Source organism: Apostichopus japonicus, chromosome 22 (assembly GCF_037975245.1).
Source record: "Apostichopus japonicus isolate 1M-3 chromosome 22, ASM3797524v1, whole genome shotgun sequence".
Taxonomy (NCBI): domain Eukaryota; kingdom Metazoa; phylum Echinodermata; class Holothuroidea; order Aspidochirotida; family Stichopodidae; genus Apostichopus; species Apostichopus japonicus.
In genome coordinates, this window is record NC_092582.1 from 18432366 (window position 1) to 18454808 (window position 22443).

A 22443-nucleotide genomic window follows, 5' to 3' on the forward strand; every position below is an offset into this window, starting at 1 on the left:
AATTAGAACCAAATAAACCATGACTATATAGTAAGCGGATTAAGGAGCAAAGGACGGATTACACATGTTTGTAGAACTGGTAGTTGTTAAGGGATCCCAAGTCTTTGTTGAGGCCGGTGATGTGAGACTTAAGATGAAAGATCCAATCGATTTCTTTACGTTCAGTAGCGCAATTAAAATACATTTTAGGGTTTTGAGAGAATGACTGACTATAGATTGAAATGTTCGGAAATGGGGAATCCTGCAAAAATACCACGAATAGATTTTTTTTTGTGATTATTAAAACGTAAGCAAAATCCGGAGCCTGTTTCACTTACATAATTGCCCTCTTTCCAAAGTACACAGTAGAAAATGTAAATAACATTATTAGAATCACAAGAGAAGGAAGGGGGTCTGAGACTATAGTCAACATTGGGAATTTTGACCTCGGTGCCTGGGTTAATCCTGGGTTAATATGGAGGCATATTTGGCATCGAGGTTTACCGCAACGGAAATTGCCTGCGGAGGTGGAAAATGAGTAAGGGTGTCTGGAGGAAGTGAGTAGAAATATAAGGTTGAGGGGTTGACGAAATGCTAGCATGGGGTTAACTGATGAGCATTTACGTTAGTGTACAAATCTCACAGAGACAAGTTTCAATGAACACACGTAAAGTCCCTGCCTCCCGAAAGTGAAATAAAACAGGGACATTAACATTGTTAACATCCGGTCAAATATAACTGTTATTTTAAGGTGGCTTTGTACTCGTATTCGACCGGTTTTTAATATAGCATAAGCTAGGGCCAGATTTAAGTAATCAATTCGTCTCCGTACCAGGTGACTTTGTACTCGTCACGGTTACCGTTCTCATAACAAGGTGAATTCTGCAGTGCACTCTCGCTTAGCAACATTTCGACTTAATAATTAAGAATTTTTGACCGTAATGATGTGGACATGTTACCTTACACTAGTTTTAACATGATATCTGTATTATTGGCAGTACCCATATTGTTCCACTTATCTCTTCACCCACACCTAAAAGTCTAATCTTGTGTATCCAAGAAGCGAATTCTGCAGCACACAATTAAGTGAAACCATAATAACAGTATACAACCTCTCCCAGAATGCACCGTGAGAATATTAATTCAAAATGGCGATACATCAGGAGAAGTTTCGCGAAATTTTCAATATTTCATGTTTTAATTTGTGATATATGTACAATATGAATGTCAATGTAACTTCAGCGCCTTTTATATTTTAGTTTTAGCAGGTGAGTGATTATTCTATTTGTTATTTATAGTAAGAGTTGGTAATTTCGTGTAATATTTTGTTACGAAAGGTCACGGCCCATTTTGACGCAACTTCCCGATCGATTTGTGTGTATCCTAACACTTACGGTAGTAACACTAGGCGGAAGGCTAACGCTAGTTATTGTTAGACAAGGTTTTGTGACAGAAATTTATTACAATGATGGCACAATTTGGTAACGTGAGCATGCCTTGATATACAAATTCAATATACTTGCATACAAATTCGGTACAAGTAGGTCAAAAAAACTGTATCTTTTGTTGGTCTAAGCTAGCGTAACTTAGGACTAGACTGTACTGTTAGTGTTACTGTGTTACTGTTTAAAGCATAGTAATAGTAAACCAACTAACCTACACTACAGTTAACTAAGTTACAGACATAATCATGCTTATGTTACGTCAAACTCAAGCCTTAAGACAGTCCTAACCTAAGGTTCACAGAAGCAATAGCAGGATGATATAAAAAATACTAACGATTTCTTTTTCTGGTCACAGTACCATCGTATCAAATAGGCCTTCATATCCTTACTTAGTCTTAAGATTTAACATTGACAGTTAATGCAATACAATTTGTCAAAACAGCCTTAATTTCCTGATTTTTAAGCATTTCCTAAAATTGACAGTTTTGAAGAGAGAAAAGTTAAAAAATAATGCTCAATTATGAAAGTTAATTTTAAGACAAATCAGACAGTAGAAGCTGACTGGTAATGTAGGATAATGCTTTAAACTAGTTTAATTTGCAGTTTTCAATTTCATGACTGGATCATTAAAAGGCACAGCCCTACATTTTCTTGTGATCTATAGGGTAGCCCTAATAATGACGCTACTAACCTATACTTGAAGTCAATCCAGTGATTGCTTTTCCTCCACCAATATTGATAAGTAACATAATGAAATTTCTATAAGACACTCATTAGTCCATCAATGTAGAAAAAACTACTCAAAAGGGTATTCATGCTTCTGTGGTTTCCTTTTAAAAATTAAAGGTTTGACACAAAAGTAATCAGCTGCCATCTGCAGTGCTTAGGCATATTTCAATAAAAGAGATGAACCAGCTAAAAGAACATAAGGTTTTTCTTCTAGTATAGTATGTTAGTTGGCTAAATAGATGTTTGTGAATTTTCTTAAGCATTCTTGCATCTATCATTCAGAACAGAAAGTATGTTGTTGAATTCCATAACATAACTATAATTACTGGATAATGATATCAAAGTTTGTTTGTGCTACAGGCTGTCAGGTTTGTGCACATAAATATACCCTTATGCCTTTTTGTCACATTCTCGACGAATGCTCTCTGTAAAAAGCTGCCAATATATTGTTTCATAGACTCTCATGTTCAAATTTCTACTATCATTTTGCTCTCAGATGTTGAGAATTTGGTCACTTTATATTGGCAGATTATGAAGTTTGATACTGACTTAATGATTTCACAATTACGTTCGTTTTCTCAGCTTTAAGAGTCATCATTAATGAAATGTGTATCCATGCTACAGTAAAAGCAAAATTACATCAGTATAAGTGGTCCTGCTGACAATGAGACTCGGTTATATTGCCCTGTTCAAAATACATGCATGTGTAACTCCTTCATCTTGGCAAGTTCTGTTGCTTCTTTTCACACAGAGAAAGGAGGAGGATGACGTCAGTGAGAGGTAGAAGAACTGTCGAGGTTCATCCCGTCCAGAGGGGAAATCTATCCAAAGAGTCATATTCAAATCAGATTCTCTCAGCCACAGGTACTATAAGCAAATCATTGTCATAACCAGATTGTATGCCGGTGCAGCACATACATTTTCAATATCAGAGCTTGTTTAACATACTGTAAATTTATCTAGCTGTGATGGACAAAGTCCATATTTGTAAGCAATTTCTTCAATTTGCAATGGATCATATTCGAAAAGTTTTATACTTTCCCAAGTTTGAGAAAAATTGTTGATTATAGGGATGAGAGTTTGCTCAAGTTTTCTTTTTAAAAGGTGAAATTTGTTGGTGAAACATTGGTACTTTCTGTATGTAAAATTCTCTAGGTTCTCTCTACTTTATTCCTCACGAACGCACACTTCTGGCCGTATATGTTGGAGTGCAGATTCCACAAAAACACACAAGCTGGATCCACAACAAAAGGGCGAATCTCTCCCTCATGGTAAAGTCCTTGCGGAACGCCAAAAGAGCAATAAAGTCAACACTTAACAGTTGCATGACATAAAGTACTATGGTTTGGACTACTGTAGTTGATTCCAATATAGTATAGAATCTGCATTTAATATTTATGCAGCTAATGTAAAACTTAAAAATGGAAGCCAGTTTTAGCAATCACTCTTTCATAGCTTTATCTCTATAATGTCTGTAATAAAAAGTATTGATCTCTGTTGTGAGAACACATATTCACTTGATCCATCGATTATGTAAACCATCCAAACTTCTTCTCGTTTTTGACTGTTGCAGATCTGAAGAATGCTTGGAGCGACATGAATGAAGCCAAGCGTGTGGTAAGTTTGATTTGCTTCTACTATTATGGAAACTTGATACATCCGAAATCGGATGGGTTTGGAATATTACAGAAGGTTTGCTAAGTGACTGCAGAAAATCACTCATTATTAAAAGGAGGCAATGCATTTGCATTGGGTAATAGAAGAGAAAGAGGAGGATCTGATTCCTATCAGCCTGTTAATTTACAGCTTGTCTTGTTTCTCACTAAATAGCTCCACAGGGCAGAAACTAGAGTCAATGATTCTGGAAAGCTGCTATCACTTCATGCAACTCAAGGAAGGCATATGAGAAGTATAGGTAGGCCACCTCCTAGCAAAATCACACCCACTCAGGAACCTGTTACTCGAGTGCCGGGAGAGAGGGCAGTTACTAAGGTAGGTTTCACCATTTCTCTGGTAGCTCTTCTGTCAATTACGAGTGTTTCCGCTGTGAGTGAAATACGTAGGTGATAATGAAAAAGGAACTGGCCTCTATCTTCAGTTTTAGAAAGGTTGTCTCATCGCAGTCAAGATATGTGGAAAGAAATCATGGCAAAGTCACTTATGACTGAAAATATGGGATTGCTTTGACATTATGTCTGCTGTGAGTGGGGTTAATCTGAATTTTTGTAAAGATGGAAATACTTGGGTCTTTGCTATCAGTGTGCTGTTGTTCCAAGTAGCTTTTACCATATCAAAAATAATCTCATTCAAATTCATGAGAAAGGGTCTAAATTATAAATGTTTACTTAGAAGGTGTTTCATTTGAGGAAGGATTTCATTTTTGGTTAAAGATCTAAGCTAATGCACTGTTGACCTAATAGATGGATTATCAGAACATGGTTGGTATACTTACGCTTTGGTTGTTAGGGTCATTAAAATAAAGAGAGAGAGAAAAAGGATTTTCAGTGATGGATGCTGCAGTCTGTTTACTGATGCCTCCTCCATTTCTGTTCACTATGGTGCTTTTGTTTTCTCTTTCAGCATCTGAATGGTGATGATTACACAAGATCAAGGAGATCCATGTTGAGAAGACCTTACTTACCAGAAAGTAAGTAACTCAAAGAACATCTTTAGTAACTTTCATCAATGAGTTAAGAAATGACAGAACTTGCACAGATAGATAGTCCTGATAGGTGACATAAGCATGAGAAATGTACCATAAACAGCTAACCCATCTTGTATTTACTCAGAGAAGGAAAACCCCAGAGCATGTGAAGCAATGTTTTGTTTAAAGGTGCATGTTTGTTATCGCTTAAGTATTATTGCTGTACCAAAGTAGACTGTTAAAGAGAAGGCAAGGTATTTGAAAATGAAATCTGTTTACTTTAGTTCCAAACACAAAAGAAAAAATAAGAAATTACACCAGGAAAATGTTGAAATTAAGCATCAACTTCAATGACTGGCTATAAAAATTAACAGTACAATACATGAGTTAGTTGGAACACACAGTTTCTTACATTGACGGAACAGTGTTTAACTTGCAATGAGCTACAAATATCCCCTTATTGTATAGAGGGTTATCTTATATAATATGTAAATATCAAGAAAGTACTCTTCAGTCTTAATTGTAAACTATTTTGACTGTTTAGTGAGAAGTATTTATCAACATGAGTGATTGATGACTTACAGCATTTCCATGTCAAAAGGAAATAGATGAGGTCTTTATTTAAAGTACCAAATATAAGTACGTTAATATCTAAACACTGTTGTTTTACTTTCACTGGTTTGTTAATCATCCACAACCTTTGCCTGCTTAGCTAAGGATATTGATCCACAATTATTGATCCAATTTATATGGTTGAGTTTTTAGGTGTTGTAAACCAGAAATGTATAAACTACCCTTAGCAATTTATAGCTCACGTAACGTGTCTTGATGCAATTGAATTTACTGCAGCTGATGTCAATTATTATGGGGTTTTTTTCTTTGCTTTTCTGGTTCTTGGACTTGTCAATCTGTTCACATCAAATGAAATTTTTGTTAAATTCGGTCAGTTAATAATCTCTTTTCTGTAGGGGAACTAACCTAGGAAGACTCCAATTGTGTTTCTCTGTTCATTTCAGGGGATGATACATACTTTGGCATGCATATGCCTGGTTACAGGCACTCGGCCAATAGAAACTCTAATGCAAGTACCTCCTATTCCGGCAAGCACTTTGAACCCAGATCTAGTCAGGACATTCTGGAGCAGGGCTCAGCGAACTTATCCCTCGACGACAATACCGACGTGCGGATCCTGAATGATGTACCCACCGAGGAACCCCCGTCGAGGTCCGGAGATTTTACCGTCGAGGTGTCTCCTGGACTTAAAGTAAATACAGACTACATACCATTTTACGAGAGATTATATGGAGGATCGGGTGGTTATGGTAGAAACGACCATGAGCCCCCAGTCAACCAGCGTTATAATGGAGATCAGTTTTCATTAAGAACTAGTTCTGGTGGTTATGGTAGAACTAGACATGGCCATGATGTGCATCATGGTTACCATGGAGATAAACCATCGTCCAGGACAATTTTAGCCCCCACCATCCAGGAGAAGTTACGTCAAAGAGTGGAAATGCAGAAGCAAAGAACTCAAAGTAGCAGAACACCAAGTAGTGAAATGAGTCGCGAACATCCTCACAAGGAGTCAGATCCCGTTCTCTATAGGCCCAATGGACAGTCCGATTTCACTGTAAAGGTTCAACCTAGTGATGCACCCATTCGGAAAGTGGCCCGTGCCCCGCCTCCTCCACATTACAAAGGGTTTAATGTACCCCAGACAAACTTTAGGCTGCCAAATGGCAGAGTTGTGTCTGAGGAGACAATGAACAATAGAAAACACAAAAGGAAAGAAGCTAGGCCAACGGACAAAGGAGCCAAAGATGTGAAACCCCTACAACCTTCAAAGACTCAAGCTGATAATGATCAGAACAAACCGACCCGCAAAGTGCGGCGTAAAAAGGGGTCGTCACCTAGGAAACCGAGGCAACCCGATACCAAAGTTTCCGTCGGTGTCTCCGCATGGCGGGAAGGCATCAAAGCTGTGCGAGAGGCCCTAGGCCCATCGCAAGTAGCTAAAACAAAGGTTCCGCGTTTTCCTCCCTCCAAAGATGGAGATGCAGAGTCTCAGGGCTCTGCTGCTCCTGTTCCAGTGGAAGATGACGATGATGAGAAGTCAGGTGCGAGTACGGCCAAAGAACACAGTGACGTTAATGGCATTAAGGATGATGCTAAGCTGCCTTCTGAGGCCTGTGATGTGTTAGAGGACTTGGAGCTTGATGCAGACAACAGTAATGAAGGAGGCGATGCTGAGGATGACGAACCAGGGGACGTCGACTTGGACACCAGACATCCCATATCCTTCATCGTTGAGCCTGGACAGCGTAAGCCGCCCCTGGGCAGAGGTCAAAGAGACCCAGGGAACGAAGAGACGTCTGTACCAGTCTCAAAAGTCCGGCATTATGATAGCAGAGAAGTCAGGAAGTACATGGTACAGCAGAAGAACAAAAGGAAAAAGAAACAACAGGAGCAGTTGCAAGAGAAGGAGGAAGCAGCAAACAGAAAGCAGAAACAGCTGGATGAACTCTACAAGAAGCAGAAGGACAATGCCAAAGTGGCTCTTAAAGACGGACCTCCGGCTAAAAGGAACACAAAGGCACTGGGTGAGACCTTCAGGAAGGAACCACAGATTCCTCCTTCTCAGCCTATCATATCACCAGATGTTCAAAGGTTGCAACCTAGGACACAGGCCATGAGAAAGGTAAGGAGGTCTTAAAATGCTTTAATGAACATGTGTCTTTGGCGAAGTGGACATTATACTGTTTTGTGGTTTTTTCATGAATGTTCCATCACTACACATTAAGCAGGGGCAGATGTTGAGGCAGTGTGCTGGTTCTTTTCTTGACCAGCCGAATTGCTGTTTAAGTTTGCCTGAATGTTTACTTTGGTCCATCAATCAGATCCACATACAGTATGATGGATGGTCAAACTGAATGTGTGTGCTCTAAATTGACTTAGGTGCCATGTCAAGAGGACACTGGAGACAGGCTGCAGCTAGGCTGCAAAGTACATATCGTTTGTGCTCTACAGTTTCACACAAATAGACAATGCTGGTCTGTAGAGATAAACCCTACCCTGTTGTTTAGGATTTTGATTCATTCTAGCTGAGCAGGGGTTTTCAGCTGCTGCAGCTCTTCTTTTTGGCACGATGCCATATTGTCTTTAGACAAATTCAAAAAGATAGGAGTGATCAGATATGTATTTTAATCTTGGTATTGGACAAGTGTACAGTTCTAAAATCAGCGCTTTGTACAAGTAGATTATGGTAATTCAGTCCAAAGTGTCAGCGAAAGATGTCATCACAGAGTTATCCCTCGTTAAAGTTTGAAGTGGGGCACTAAATTAATTTTGATATGTTGTAGACACTGCTGTTTATCAACACTGCTATTAGTGTAGATATAAGTTGTATGCCTTATATCATTTTTAATTTTTGAGAAATGACCCTTGAAACATCTGACGCTCATCTGGACTACATAGTCTCTAACACACAGATCATTAGGCCAGTTCCTCAGAAAAATAACAAAACTCCATAGAAAGAACACAAGGCTTTTATCAGCTCAAATAGCATGTTTACAATGCATTACAAATTTGTCAAGGACAAATAGTGCTGATTACCACCCAAGGGTAAAAGAACATGTTTTGGCCTAGTTATTATACATTTAAAAAAAAAAAAAGTGAATTAATATTAACATTTAGGCCTGCACCGAGGAGCAGACTTTACCGTTAGTTTTGCCCGCAGGTAACATAATTTCAGAGATTAAGCTTAAAAATTAAAATTGAATATCCTGGATAATCTTAAGAAAACGTCACTAGCTCTCAAACCTTTCTTTTTCTTGAATTATGAATATCCAAACTTAATACTGCTTAAAGTCATCCCTTTCTACAATATTTGCTATTAACTATAAGGAATCTCTCGTCACTCTGTATTTCATTCTCAGTTGGATGTGACAAGTTCCGATAAGGAGAACAAAGCCTTTTGGAGTACCAGCAGCAGTGATAACAGTTCCCGCTCCAGTCCCCAGACTGACATATCCGGCCAACCAGGGGAAACCCACACTGGGGAGGTTTTACATCCAGCCAACAGGGAGGTCACTGGTGATGACATCGTACTGATACCAGTCACAGAGGAAGGAGCCCCCATAACCGTGGTCGGCAGACAGAAAGTCTTGTCACCGGAGCAAAATGTCGTGAAGACCAGCCACCCGACAAGTTCAGACCATGGCAAAGAACAAGTCGTATCAGGTGAGATAGATTGTTTCTTTTCAAAATATTGCATGAGACTGAAGTTACACAACTTTTGGTACGCTGCGTTGATTTTGACTGCCACCCTTGTTTAGGTTACTTGCCTTCAGCAAGTAAATATTTTATATTTCTGTTGTTTGATCTCGATAGAGGAACGTACAGAGCTGTTAGAAGTTTTGCCAATAGTTGAGATCTTGGTGCTACGGGTTACAGATAAGCTTTTACTGATGATTTGCGATCTTATAAGGTTGAATTTATTGACTTAAGGGAAAGCCTCACAAAGAGGATTTTGGACTATCCATTATGTAAATGTCCTCTTCCTTTCTTTCTTTCTCTGTATTACATTTTTATCTTTATTACATTAATTTTTTACCCCTTCATTATTTCACTTGTTTTTACGCCAAACCACACCACCAGACAATGGAACCCCGGCGAGCAATGAGCGCCTGAAAGCATTGAAAGCTACTGCAGCTGCCCTCCAAGGCAGATTGGACAACGAGGTCAAGAAACTTGCCAGTGAAATTTTAGTCAAGATACCATCAATCTACGGGCCGCTGCGACCAGGAGACACGATCCAGGAAGATCGCCAGCCGGCAAGTCCCCTACCTGGACATTTGAACCACCAATTGAGTCCCCCATCGATGAGATCGGATCGGCCATTGTCCCCGAGACATCTCACCTGGCATAACCAATTTGATGCGATCGAAGAAGATGACCGATGGGCTTTCAGTGTACCTTCGTCGAGGGTGAAGCATTCAGTCAAATTCCAAGACGATCAAGTAGTCCAACACCCGTCAACATTCCGAAGAACGTTAGCTGCAGAACAGCCAAACCAAGTGTTTACTGGAATGCTACCAGGTGAGTTTCACAAACCATGCGTAGAGATGTAGAAGGAGTGTCATGTCTTTGTTACTCATAGAAACTTATATTTTAGGCTGTGGAACAAATTTCTAGTGAATTAGTCAAGTCATTTGTGGCCATCTTTTTCTGGCAAATTATGGCAATCTTTTATCATGCCAGGGGACTTATCCCAGTGTTAAAAATCTTCCGTAATATATTTAGATGGTTCATTTGGGGGTTGACAGATAGGCGTTTTTACGACACAGTTCATCGTTTTGGTTCTTAGAACAGCTTGTGGTTTATCTTTACCAGTAATATGGGCTCACTTCAAAATGTATCACTTGTTTGACAAGTAGCAAGTAGGGTCAAGTTTCCTGCAGTTTCCCTGTTCTTGACACAGCCCATGTTCCATAATGGTTTTACTTGCTAAGTATTGATCTGAATTCATTTTGTTGTTATTTTAAATTAGAGACATGTAATGTGAACCTTGGAACATAAATTGAATGGAGATCAATTTTGGATTTTGTTTTTGTTTTTGTGTAGGTGTGGGAAGCATGAGCCAACATGCCGCCCAAGCCTACGAAAAGGATCGACAAGACACTGCCGCCACCAAGATTCAAGCCTCTTACAGAGGACACAACGTCAGAGAGAAGCTCAAGTGGGCTGCACCGACCGTTTCGTCAGTCACTGGCTCTGTGCAGACGAGGCCAAACGAGAGGGCATTTAGAGAAGAGGAGGAACACTTCAACCTGAGCGAGGGAGCCCTCAGTGATGATGCTAGTGTAGAACTAGTTGATGACTACTTGCCAAAGGTGCGTCAGTATAGATAGGAGTCGTCTGTGATATGACATTACAGATGCAGAGAGGATTACTATGGGATCCATTTGTCGATGACTAAGAAAAATCATTTTAGTGCCAAGATTAAAGCGATCTGTAGATCAAAATTGCTAGTTCAAAATAGCCAACGTAGATTATCAATGAGGTATCGTGAAATGTTCTCTCTTGGTAGGGAGGAATGCATTGTATGAAGCTGCTAATCAGAGGCAGTGTGGGTTTAGCTGTGGTGGGAAAACTTAAATGCGTAAATAACACAGCTTCAATTAAAGAGAGGTTGCCTTTGTAATCATAATTTCTTTCTGTATGTTACAATAGTTTCAGAGTCTTCGTGCCACCCACCATCACCATATGGTGGAGCCTATACCATCGCCAACCAAACCGTCCATGGCAACCAGCCCAGAATCCATCAGTAACATCCTTAGAACTCCGTCCGCGTTTGAACCCACCAATGATGGACTGAGTGTCGTAGACATCTTCACTCGTAGATACCAGCAGGCACAGAGAAGTACGTCAGTTGATTCTGTTGGCACTATTACAGCCAGGCTTCTTATATCCCCTCATGTTCCTGTCTATTGTATCAAATTTTAATACATAAATGCCCTTAAAGGTAATTTTGTTTAGCCCTCAAAATATTGGCTTTCCTTAGACTGCAAAAATTGCACAGTACTCTCCCTCAAAATTGTTTTCTTGACGATATGAGAGAAGGTCAACTTACACCCAAAAAAAATTTTCAGTGAGAAAAAAAGGATTTGGGAAGAGCAGTGAATAAGAGTAAAATTGGACAGTAGGTGACTAGTTTTGGTATTTCTAATAGGTGGTTTGCTGAAAATTTAACAAAAATGGGAGAAATTGAAGACAGTTTAATTTTACTGTTTTAATGTTTTTGTCTTTGAGATATCATTTCTGTTCTACCAATCATTTTTCCACCTATTTGTTGTACTTGCAGGTTTGTTAGCCTCCAGAGCTGCTCCCGATGATTTCGACAATGGGAATTCTCACCCAGTTCTTCGGTCAGGTGGAGTCTCTGCAAATCAAGATAAGAGGTCGTCGCCTCAACCACAGACCACAAGCCCCGGTCTCTCTCTGAAACGCCCAACAACCCTAGAGTACAGTGACGACGACTTTCATTCGTTATCGAGTCGAACACCTGCCTCGGCTGTTTCTGTTAAAAGCAAGCCTTCACCTCAGATGGCAAGTGGTGCTAGTGAGCATCGGTATACCCCTGATTTTACAGATACCTCAATGTCAAATCACTCTGAGGGAAGAAAGCAGAGGTCCGTTAGCAAGATGCCAGAGTCGGAAAACTCTCAGAGAAGTGAAGATGGCAGGTAAACAAAAAGAGGGAAAAAGTTACTAGCGACTGATTTCATGGGTACCTTGCAATGAGATATTATCAAACAAAGTACCATAGAAAAAGGCTCTTCCTGCTAATTGAGAAACAAATTGAAGTTGATATTTAATGCACCGAAAGAGGAATATCCAGTGGTAACCGTTCAAAGGACCTAAACATCTATGTTTCCTATGCGAAATTGTTAAAATAGTAGATCCACAGATGCAATGTCAAAAGAGTGTAGCAGCATCATTTAAATTTGCCCATTATGTCATCTGGCTTTTTACAGAGCAGGGAACAAAACATTGCTATAAAGTTGCTTATTAACAAATTTGCTTTTGTTATATTTCTAGGCTAGGCTGCTGCCTTTATCAGTTGTCATTTGTTGTTGTTATTGTGCAATTTGTTGTTTGAGCTCTCCCCCCCCCTTGACCACCCCCCAAGCCCCATTGGTATGACATTAACGATTATTAAAGGTGTTTATAATGAACAACACCTTGTGGTTGGTCTGTTTCCTATGTATGAAGTGCAAATATGGAGGATTTCTTTTGTTTTATTTTGTTTTGTTATGTGGTGCTTTGTTGGTCAAATTTTAATCTCGGACAGCATTATCTACATACATGGGTTTACTTTTTACTTACGTACCCACTGATAAACATGTCATATGTTTTCAATCCATACACAGGAGATCTGCCATATCACCTCATTCGTATCCATCCAGTCCTGGGAACACTGCCAGCATCAGTGGCGTTGTGAGGACACCACTCGGTACCCCGTCAGCATCCTCACAGTCGAGACGGATGGTCATGAGCTCCCCCTGTAGCTTGCCTCTGTCACCTACTCATGAGAAACCCACATCAAGTAAGTCCCCACAGAGTGATCCAGGCCAGCTGGAAGTGAGAAGGTCACCGTTGGGGTCAAACCTCTATTCATCGACTGACGAAGAAGTCCCAAGGTCCGTACGGTCTAGGAAAAAGAGAGGTCGGCGCTCTCCGTCGTCAAGGAGGTCTCCTATGAGCCCAGATACTCACAGAATCTTCCTACCAATCAGCAGCCCAGTTGTCCCACCTGCTACAAACCCTAGTCCGGCCTTAAAGGTGAGAGTAGCGAATGAGCAGATGGAAATTATTTCCTTTTGTACGATTTGATAGAAAACGGTCACAATGTGAATAGGCCTTTACTGGACATGGAAAGGAATTTCTGTCTTATTAAAGAGTAAATCTATGTATACAATTCAACAAATTAAATTTTTTACAATCCCTTGAACTTTTTGAAAGATTGGCTACACAAAACTAGATTACAATGTGTCGGTTAACAAATAAAAATTTCTCTTAAACTTTGAATGTTGAAACTTTGACTACAACAAGGCCGAGGTCTCTTAGGTGTTTGAAAGAGATTTTATTAGTTTAATAATTTTTTTCCATCGTTTACTTTTATTTTGCTTCTTCTGTCTGTACCTGTTAAGTTCTGTACCTATTTTTAGCTTCTCGATCATTCTTTTGCTAAGAAATTAATGCATTGAACATCACTGTAATTTTTATTAAAAGTGGAAGTAAAAGAGATGGATAATTAAATGAAATATGTGATAAGATGTCCTATAAAAAAAATGATGGTATGTTGACAGTAAAGCCATCCGCTTTGACAAGAATTTGTTATAACCTATGACAACCTTGTATCCACCTGTCAGTATTTTGGTATAACCTATGGCAACACTGTATTCCCCTGTCATTAATTTGGTATAACCTATGGCAACACTGTATTACCCTGTCATTATTTTGGTATAACCTATGGGCAACACTGTATTCCCCTGTCATTATTTTGGTATAACCTATGGCAGCACTGTATCTCCCTTTCATTATTTTGGTATAACCTATGGCACCACTGTATCCCCTTGTCATTATTTTGGTATAACCTATGACAAAACTGTATTCCCCTGTCATTATTTTGGTATAACCTATGGCAACACTGTATTCCCCTGTCATTATTTTGGTATAACCTATGGCAGCACTGTATCCCCCTTTCATTATTTTGGTATGACCTATGGCACCACTGTATCCCCTTGTCATTATTTTGGTATAACCTATGACAAAACTATTCCCCTGTCATTATTTTGGTATATCCTATGTCAACACTGTATTCCCCTGTCATTATTTTGGTATAACCTATGACAACACTGTATTCCCCTGTCATTACTTTGGTATAACCTATGACAACACTGTATTCCCCTGTCATTACTTTGGTATAACCTATGACAACACTGTATTCCCCTGTAATTATTTTGGTATAACCTATGACAACACTGTATTCCCCTGTAATTATTTTGGTATAACCTATGACAACATTATTTCCCTGTCATTAATTTGGTATAACCTATGGCAACACTTTATTCCCCTGTCATTATTTTGATATAACCTATGACAACAAGGTATTCCCCTGTCATTGATTTGGTATAACCTATAACAACACTGTATTCCACTGTCATTAAGTTGGTATAACCTATGGCTATACTGAATTCCCCTGTCATTAATTTGGTATAACCTATGACAACACTGTATTCCACTGTCATTAATTTGGTATAACCTATGGCAACACTGTATTCCCCTGTCATTATTTTGGTATAACCTATGATAACACTGTATTCCCCTGTCATTAATTTGGTATAACCTATGGCAACACTGTATGCCCCTGTCATTATTTTGATATAACCTATGGCAACACTGTATTCCCCTATCATCTTTTTTTTTAATAAGCTTGATAATGATACAAATATCATGATAGTTTTTGTAGAGACATTACAGCTGCAAGACCACCTGTGCATTGTATATCATTGTTGGGGTCTGCACTCTCAACATCGGGGTGTAGCCCTACCATTAGTCTGATTACAAATCAAATCATTGCTCAGTTAACTGCCAAGCTGTAACCCTGATGAAATTATTTAAATATATGGGCTAATTTCAGACTGATTTGTATGTATATATTTCTCTCTTTAAAAGGGTCCACCACCACCGCCTATCACATCCATGGTAGGTTTCTCGCCTAGTGCCCTCCAGCTCAAGATGGCCTCCGAGTTGAACTTGATGGACATGCTAGATGCCTCAGCACAGCAGCTGAACGAGATGGAACATGCACGTACAATAGCTCTTGCCCACGAAGAATCTGCAGCCCTCGCTCGTATCCTCGAGGGACGTCAAAAGGACTACGAGAGGCAGCTGCAGTTGCTCTCCCTCAAGTCACAACAGGAGGTGGAAGACGCTCACCGCCAGCTGCGTGAAGTCAGACAGGAGTACGCCCACGAAGCCATGGAGCTTGAGAAACAGCAGACGAAGGCGCAGCAAGACGCCGCAGAACTCAGAAGAGCAGCTGCAGATAGGTTGTTACAGAGCCAGGCTGAAACATCAAGGATAACTGCCGAAGCTGCCAAACAACTGGCAGAGGTAATTACATTCTTCATTCTAAGGAAGTCCTTTATATCCTGCCACATATGTAGATACTTTCCGTGGTATCCTTCTGATAACCCCTCCCACCCCCCCACCCTCAAGAAGAAAAAAATTGTCAATATTATATGCACAGAGAGAACAAAAGTAAATGAGAACGGAAGTTGCAGGCAATAGAGTCGTATGTTTTAACCAGTAGTCGTTACAGAACCAGCTCAGTGGGCATCCAGCACCTATTGCTTATTGAGTATGTTGTGTCTATAAGTAATTATCAATTTTACATGTCCCTCTTTCACCCTCTGGAGATGTAATACCATTCGGCACGCATCTTTATGTATTATATATTATATATATTTAACAGAGCCACTTATTCTGGCCTACATACCTGTCTCCATGTTTGTCTTGTTTTTACTGTTCTTTTCATATCTGTTTCCAAATTTTCCCGTTCTGTCTATAACTTATTAATTAACGAGTCTCTTATTTCTTACCTAGGCTCACACTGCAGCAGTAAAGCAACCTCCCCCACCTCCCCCAGGGGTGGATGCCAGCCGGCTGTTGGCTGAGAACACCCAGACGGTAGTGTCGGCCGTATTAGAGCAACAGAGACTACATCAGCTCGAGATGCTCAAAGAGATGAAGAGTGGCTTTAAGTCACCTCCACCTCCTAGAAGGTAAAACTTAAACAAATAATCAAAACACTTTAACCACTTTTGTTATAATCTTTTGTTTTTTTCTTTGTTAAAACATATCTCCATTGTCCCACAGATTTTTAATGTGTCTATGTCATATGGAGTTTACAATATTGAACTTTCTGTGAGGTTGTTGAACATTCAAATCATTTGTAGAGCACAGTACCTGTTATCCTGAGGTGTACTTTAGACTGCATTCTAGCCAATTGTTTCTTTGCTAGTGATTGGTTTGTCAGGATTTTGGCTGTTGATTCATGTATGACATAAGTGAGCGTCAGAGATTTGAGAGAATCAATCGAATCAGTGACATGTGTCATCGTGGGAAAGTGCGTTTGTAACTGTAGGGTGGAAAAGGCCAAAGCTGAAAATTAATGGGGGAAATTGTAAACCAAAATATGATTAAAGGGTAACAGATGCTTGTTTATCAGTGAAAGTTCACACTACTTGTATAACTGTCGGCATGATTGATGTAACTGGTAAGCTCCATCTTAAAGGTTTCCCATGTTTGTTTCACCTCGCAGAAGTTTAGGAGTCGGAGTGAACATGTCTCAAAAGTCACTGTTGTCCAGAAGCCCCAACCGGAGTCCCACGCCTCATTACACCGAGGACTTCACTCAGAGCTCTCCATCATCTCAAAGCGTCACCAGATTGTCGACAACTCACAGCAAAGGACAATCTCCCAAGTCATCCAGTAGCATCGCAGAGGAGTCGTTAGAACAAGCAGATGGCTTCAAGACCCCACCCAGGAAAGGTTCTCCACCCCCTACAGAGATTGTCAGTGACTCTCCAGTCGTCAATACTTCCACAATTGCTTCACACTATAGCCTTAAGAGCATAGACAGTGAAAATGACAGTTCCATACATACAGACTCTGATGCCAAGAGGACGGTCGACGATATCGGATCCATCTCAGAGAAACTGGACGATACGAAATCCCCGTCCGACGAGAACTCCATCTCGTTCGAGAATTCTGCCACTGACGTGGATAGTGTTGTGGACACCTCCGACAGAACGCTCTCTGTTCACAGCCAGAGAACCAAGGAGCATAACGACGCACATCATCATCAGAGCCTCAACCATGGAGACAGATCTCCGGAAGCGAGGAGCGCCACGTTGCCCGGTCAGGAGGACAGCCGTCCAATGAGCTTGTTGCAGGATTCCACCCTGCTGAGCCCGTCCCCTCCGGCGGGGATGAGAGTGAACCTGATCAAGCAGCAGCTGGAGGAGGAGGATGCCCGAGCCCAACAGCAGATGGCGCTCTTGGATCTACGGGAGAAGGCCCTGGTAGATAAGACACAAGCTGAACTTCAGTGGTTGGAGCACCAGAAGCGGTTATCAAAGAGCAAGAGAGATGAGGAGGGCCTGGAGCTCTTAAGGAGGAAGCAGAGAAACCTCTATGCTAAAATGACTCGAGAGCAGGTGAGATGGGTTGTGGGAAACGTGTATTGCATTGCTATGAAAATTTACAGATATGTGAGACTGTCAAATGGTGATCAGAGAGAGAGAGATAGAGCTTTCCAAATTAGGTTACTTAATTCACTCCTTGAAATGAAGGAAAATGTACTATTAAAAATGTACTATATAAAAGGGCTATTTCTATGGGTACTGGGTTTGCCTGTTATTGCCACTTATTATGGTGAGCAAGTATACCGAACAAGTAAAGGTATAGTTTGGTACATTGCTGCCACAGTTAGTCTGCAAAACCAAAAAACTAAAGCTAAGCTGAGGCCTACAGCATTTTGAACTTAGTACAACACTTTGAACCTAGTTCTAGCCTAGCTCATGTGCTTCGAGGAGTCATTAACATCTGTAAAGGTCTGCCTAACATTATTACCAGTAAATAATATGAGATTGCCACATACTATTGGTTTTCCATCAATGCTTTGATTAATTACTGTCAATGTTCTGCTGTCTCCCATCCCCCCACCCTTTTCCCCTAAGAAATAGCCTTTGTATATTGGGTCAACAGTGTTGTTAGTAATGCAAACAAGGTTCGGGTGGGGGGGGGGGGGTAGGGAGGTAGGGAATTGCGCATCGAAAGGTATTGGTATACAATACCATCTCAATCATTTGGCAAAATTGAACTATTTGAATTTATGTAATAGATTGTCCAGTGCAATGCATGTACCACCCCTCCTCTGGCAATTACAATTCTTTGGTAACGGTGTAATGTATACATCGTAAATATCCAGTGACCAATTTTGACATTCTTGTTGACAAGTTGATTTTGTTTTTTGCAATAAGGAGGAGATAAAGCTCCTGAAAGATGCCCAGGTAGCTGCGAGCAAGAAACGAGATGCTCTGATGGAGGAGCAGGAACGGATATCCCGGCTCCAGCAGTCCACACAGCAGCTGATGGCCAGAACCAGGACGATGACCCCGTTGACCCCACATCTGACCTCCTTTGAGAGCCATGCCAGTGAAGAGTCACCGGAGAGGTCAAAGGTGGTATCCCTCTCGAGCAGCTCCCAGGATCAGAAAGTCATGGGAAAGACTGTGAACCTGCATGGAGTGTCTCCAGAGCTCCATCTGACTCCATCTGAGCTTAGTCCTGCAGACAAACAAGTCAGAGCATTGCAGAATGTTAAGCTGAATGCCAGGTAACCAGGAGAGTCCATTATTTGAATGGGAATGCCCACAGTTGTTCCTGAAATATTTTAACTTTTTCATCGTCATGCAAATTGGTCCGTACATTTTAGCAATAAAGAAACCTTTTTGAAGTCAAAAGCTGGTTAAATGTAAACGTCTTGTTGGAAGACTAAGTGTAAACCCCTAAAAATCGATGGACATGTCAAAAAAGTAGAAAACGGCGACCAAATGCAAAATGCTGCTTTAAGAAGGTAACCAATGATACCTAAATAGGCAATTTCATGCAGCACTAAGCTCCAAAGTGCTGGCATTTTGCTCTTCAAACATATGTATACTTAAGCAGGTATTTGATGTAAGTTGCACTTTGCAGAAATAAATTAAAGTAATTGTTGGTGTCGCCGAACAATCGAAACAAGAATTGAAATGATGCGTCTTCAAGTTGCCTTTTAGAAGTACTAAAATTCCAAGGCATAAAAAAGACGACAAAAAGGCTGGTTTATCTCATGATACCTTCCAATTCTCTCCCATGGTTTTAGATCTCTCTCTAAAAGAGCATTCAACCTCAAAAAGAGAAGAAAAGAGGCCGAAGAATTGTTGGCATGGAAAGAAAAACTCGACCAGGAGGAGGAAGCGGTCAAGAAATTGGAACAGCAAGTGAAGTCGAAGCTAAAAACCAAGAGCAGCAAGTCGTCGGAAAAGACAAGCGCCCCCGCCACGGCAACGCCGTCGACGCCCGAGATGGCACAGTTAACCTCGGAGAAGGAGACCCAACCATCGTCAAACTCTGAAGTCTCTGCGAAACTGGATTCGATATCTAGCGGAACGTCGGGGGAGACCAGGACAAAGTCTAAAGCCGGCGTGAACAGCCGAAGTAAATCAGAAGTGACCCGGTCGGAAGATCCCAGCGTTACCTCCAGTGTGACAGAGGAAATTGAGACGGATAAGAGTGAAAGCAGGTCCAAGAAAAGGTATGGTATTAAAGAGCAGTTTGATACAATTTCACGACCATGAGTAGGGGCTGACTTTCGGCCAAATCCCATTGTGGTTTTACTAAATTAATTATTTTCTATGCAGGAGTAAAATCTGTCAAGTACTTCTGGAAAGTTTGGCTCGTAAAAAGTAACTAGGGTAATGATATGTTTGGCTCTAATGATCGGAATGTGTATTTGATAGATATCCCCCACTGCGGAGATGGTTTGAAATAGATGTATTATTGCCCAAAGGAGTTAAATGTCCAGAAAGAGGTATTTTGGTAGCTTTCTTCGTGAGAAATTTTAAAATGATAAACACTTGTTGTCCAGATTACTTAACAAGCAACCTGCTAATGTGTTCTATTCTTTTGATGTTCCATATACTAAAACAGCCTGTACAAAATGCTTCAAATCTTACAGATGTTATGCTATTGAGTCATTTGTGATGAATAATTAGCAGTGAGTCACTCAATTTGTTATACATATTTGCTGTTTTGTGAAGACCTTTTGAATCAGCTATTCATTTGCTCAAGTCATAGCCCCACATCTAGGTTCTCTAATGTGACTGTGCTATGGAGTGTTGGTTCATTTATATCTCTTTCTTTCATTCTTTCTTTCATTGCAATGACAATGTCTTCATGTTCTGTCTCTGCAGTCCGACTCGCAGCCCTGTTCTCAATTCATCTAGCGAAGAGACAGTGAAAGATGCCTCACAGCTCGCCGATTATGCCAACGAGTCATTCGACTCGGTAGATCAAACTCTGACCCAGGCCAAGTCCGCAACACCGTCACCCTTGAGGACCACAGAGTCTAACAAGTCGAGTCCATCGCCCGGCCTTCTGTCACCGAACAGGAGGAGACAGGACCCCGAAAGTGGCTCCGAATCGGAACGTTCCCTCTCCCAGACTTTCTCAGGTTAGTCCACCTCCAGCTGTTTCCGTTATAAACTTCCGTTATGAACTCTACCGTTTAGCCAATTAAGGATAACCCTGGTTGATTTTACTAGCACCCCCCTTATGAACTTTACGAGTTATGAATTTGTGGAATTTGAATCTTTTCTTTTGAATTTCTTTTGAATATTTTTCTGTTGACAGTTTCCTTGTGGGCTCAGTAGCTCAGTAGAATTGTATTGTTGCATCAATGAGAGAAGACAATGAAGTAGTACTTCTTTGCACATTTAATAGAATCCTGGCTGTTTCAGTTAACGGTCTGACAGAACTTTATTAAAAAAAGTGAGGTTGCCTGGGGGTTGGGTGTACAGAGGGCAGGAGTGGATTCACTTCCCATAACTCCACCAGTGCTGACAATTTGGCGACAAGTTCACTCTCAAACTTCTCTATGTTTTAATCTTGCAGTAAATTCGTAATACTCAGGTTGATTATTTACACAAATTTTTTCGTTCTTGCGTCTCTAGAAACCGCATCTGACCAGAGCGACATCGAAGGCCGAATCAGAGCTCTTTCAGACTCCCTCAAGAAGAGGAAGGTGGAAGCAGATAAACTACGCAAACAGCAAAAACGTCTCTATAGAGAAAAGCTGAAAGCTCAGGAGGCTAGCCTAAAGAAACAACTCGAGGTATTATTCTCTACTCAACTTTTGCGTATTTATCTATTTCATTTTGAGATATTGAATTGATGGAAGTTTGGAATGGCTTCATCGTTCAGTAACTTGGTTGTTAACAAGCTGCATAAACCATACATGAGATCCGTGGCATAAAACCTTGCACTTTCTTGATATACAGTACAATGGACATATGATTTGTTTTTGTTACCCCGGTAATGTTTCTTAGCTATCAGTGATAAAATATCTCTCTCCTCTTTCCGATATTTCAGACGTACGACAGCTTTATTGTTCAGACACGTAAGGAATTGGTCAAGGAAAAAGATGCCCACTCGTCTCCTTTGACAGCAGGAGCGAAACCGCAGATAAAACATCTCAGCATCTCTGAGACACAGAGGAAGAGAGACCAGTCCCACACCAGGGCGCTACGACAGAGAACGGCCTCGGAGAGCAGTGTGGAGAGCAGTGTTGAGATCGCCAAGAAAAGAGGACAGGGATTCACAGAGAACAGGCGCTCCAGCAGAACAAGTCTGGATGAAGACAATGTTTCAAGCAACAGAGATGTTAATGAGAGTCAGGAAGGTGTGTAGTAATGCCATCCATTGTTTAATTTAAATTAATATTTACTTGACTGCATTGGACAAACCTTAATGTAACAGCTACATTTATCTTCATTATGTTTGCAGTGTTTCCATTTGTTTCCTGTGATGCTAGTTTCATTGTTGATTATCCTCTCTGTACATCTAAAATTGTTTGGGGTATTATATGTAATTATATAGTAATAGAAGCAACAAATTCTGTGGTGAACATTCTATATCTTAGATAAAAGTTTTGCATTCCCATTAGTGTAGTCGCTAGCCTCATTCTGTCCTCACCCTGCCCCCCCCCCACCCCTTGATTAAAAAGTTTGTTTTTTTTTAAATCCAAAGAAGTCAATGACCCTCATCTGGATTCCATATCAAAATAATTTTAGTTTGTAGCTGTAACATTATACCTATTACCTGTACCTAATTACAGAATATGAAGTTCCCAATATGTGCTTTCATACGAATGTAATATCCTGTGTAAATATTCCTTTGTAAAAAGTCTTGATTGAATCTAATGATGTGTTTCCTTGTACAGTGCAGTAATCTACCTCTTGTGTTCTCTTTTCGTAG

The 22443-nt window shown here is 40.5% G+C and overlaps 1 protein-coding gene across 2 annotated transcripts in view; it reads left to right on the forward strand.

The window, feature by feature from the left end:
* The first annotated feature begins 1087 nt into the window (after positions 1-1087).
* LOC139964292 (centrosome-associated protein 350-like) overlaps positions 1088-22443 on the forward strand; it is a 28681-nt gene continuing 7325 nt past the window's right edge. Inside the window, exons 1-20 of one of the 2 annotated variants that reach the window (XM_071965780.1) lie at positions 1088-1247; positions 2905-3017; positions 3727-3770; positions 3984-4145; positions 4734-4800; positions 5814-7495; positions 8733-9036; positions 9436-9894; positions 10420-10688; positions 11029-11218; positions 11660-12041; positions 12729-13140; positions 15037-15477; positions 15970-16148; positions 16688-17585; positions 18411-18766; positions 19292-19723; positions 20382-20641; positions 21141-21301; positions 21559-21868. In XM_071965780.1, the coding sequence (XP_071821881.1) occupies positions 2918-3017; positions 3727-3770; positions 3984-4145; positions 4734-4800; positions 5814-7495; positions 8733-9036; positions 9436-9894; positions 10420-10688; positions 11029-11218; positions 11660-12041; positions 12729-13140; positions 15037-15477; positions 15970-16148; positions 16688-17585; positions 18411-18766; positions 19292-19723; positions 20382-20641; positions 21141-21301; positions 21559-21868 (7108 nt within the window). In that variant the 5' untranslated portion in view covers positions 1088-1247; positions 2905-2917. The remainder of the gene's footprint in view (positions 1248-2904; positions 3018-3726; positions 3771-3983; positions 4146-4733; positions 4801-5813; positions 7496-8732; positions 9037-9435; positions 9895-10419; positions 10689-11028; positions 11219-11659; positions 12042-12728; positions 13141-15036; positions 15478-15969; positions 16149-16687; positions 17586-18410; positions 18767-19291; positions 19724-20381; positions 20642-21140; positions 21302-21558; positions 21869-22443) is intronic. The other variant, XM_071965781.1, reaches the window with a different exon arrangement.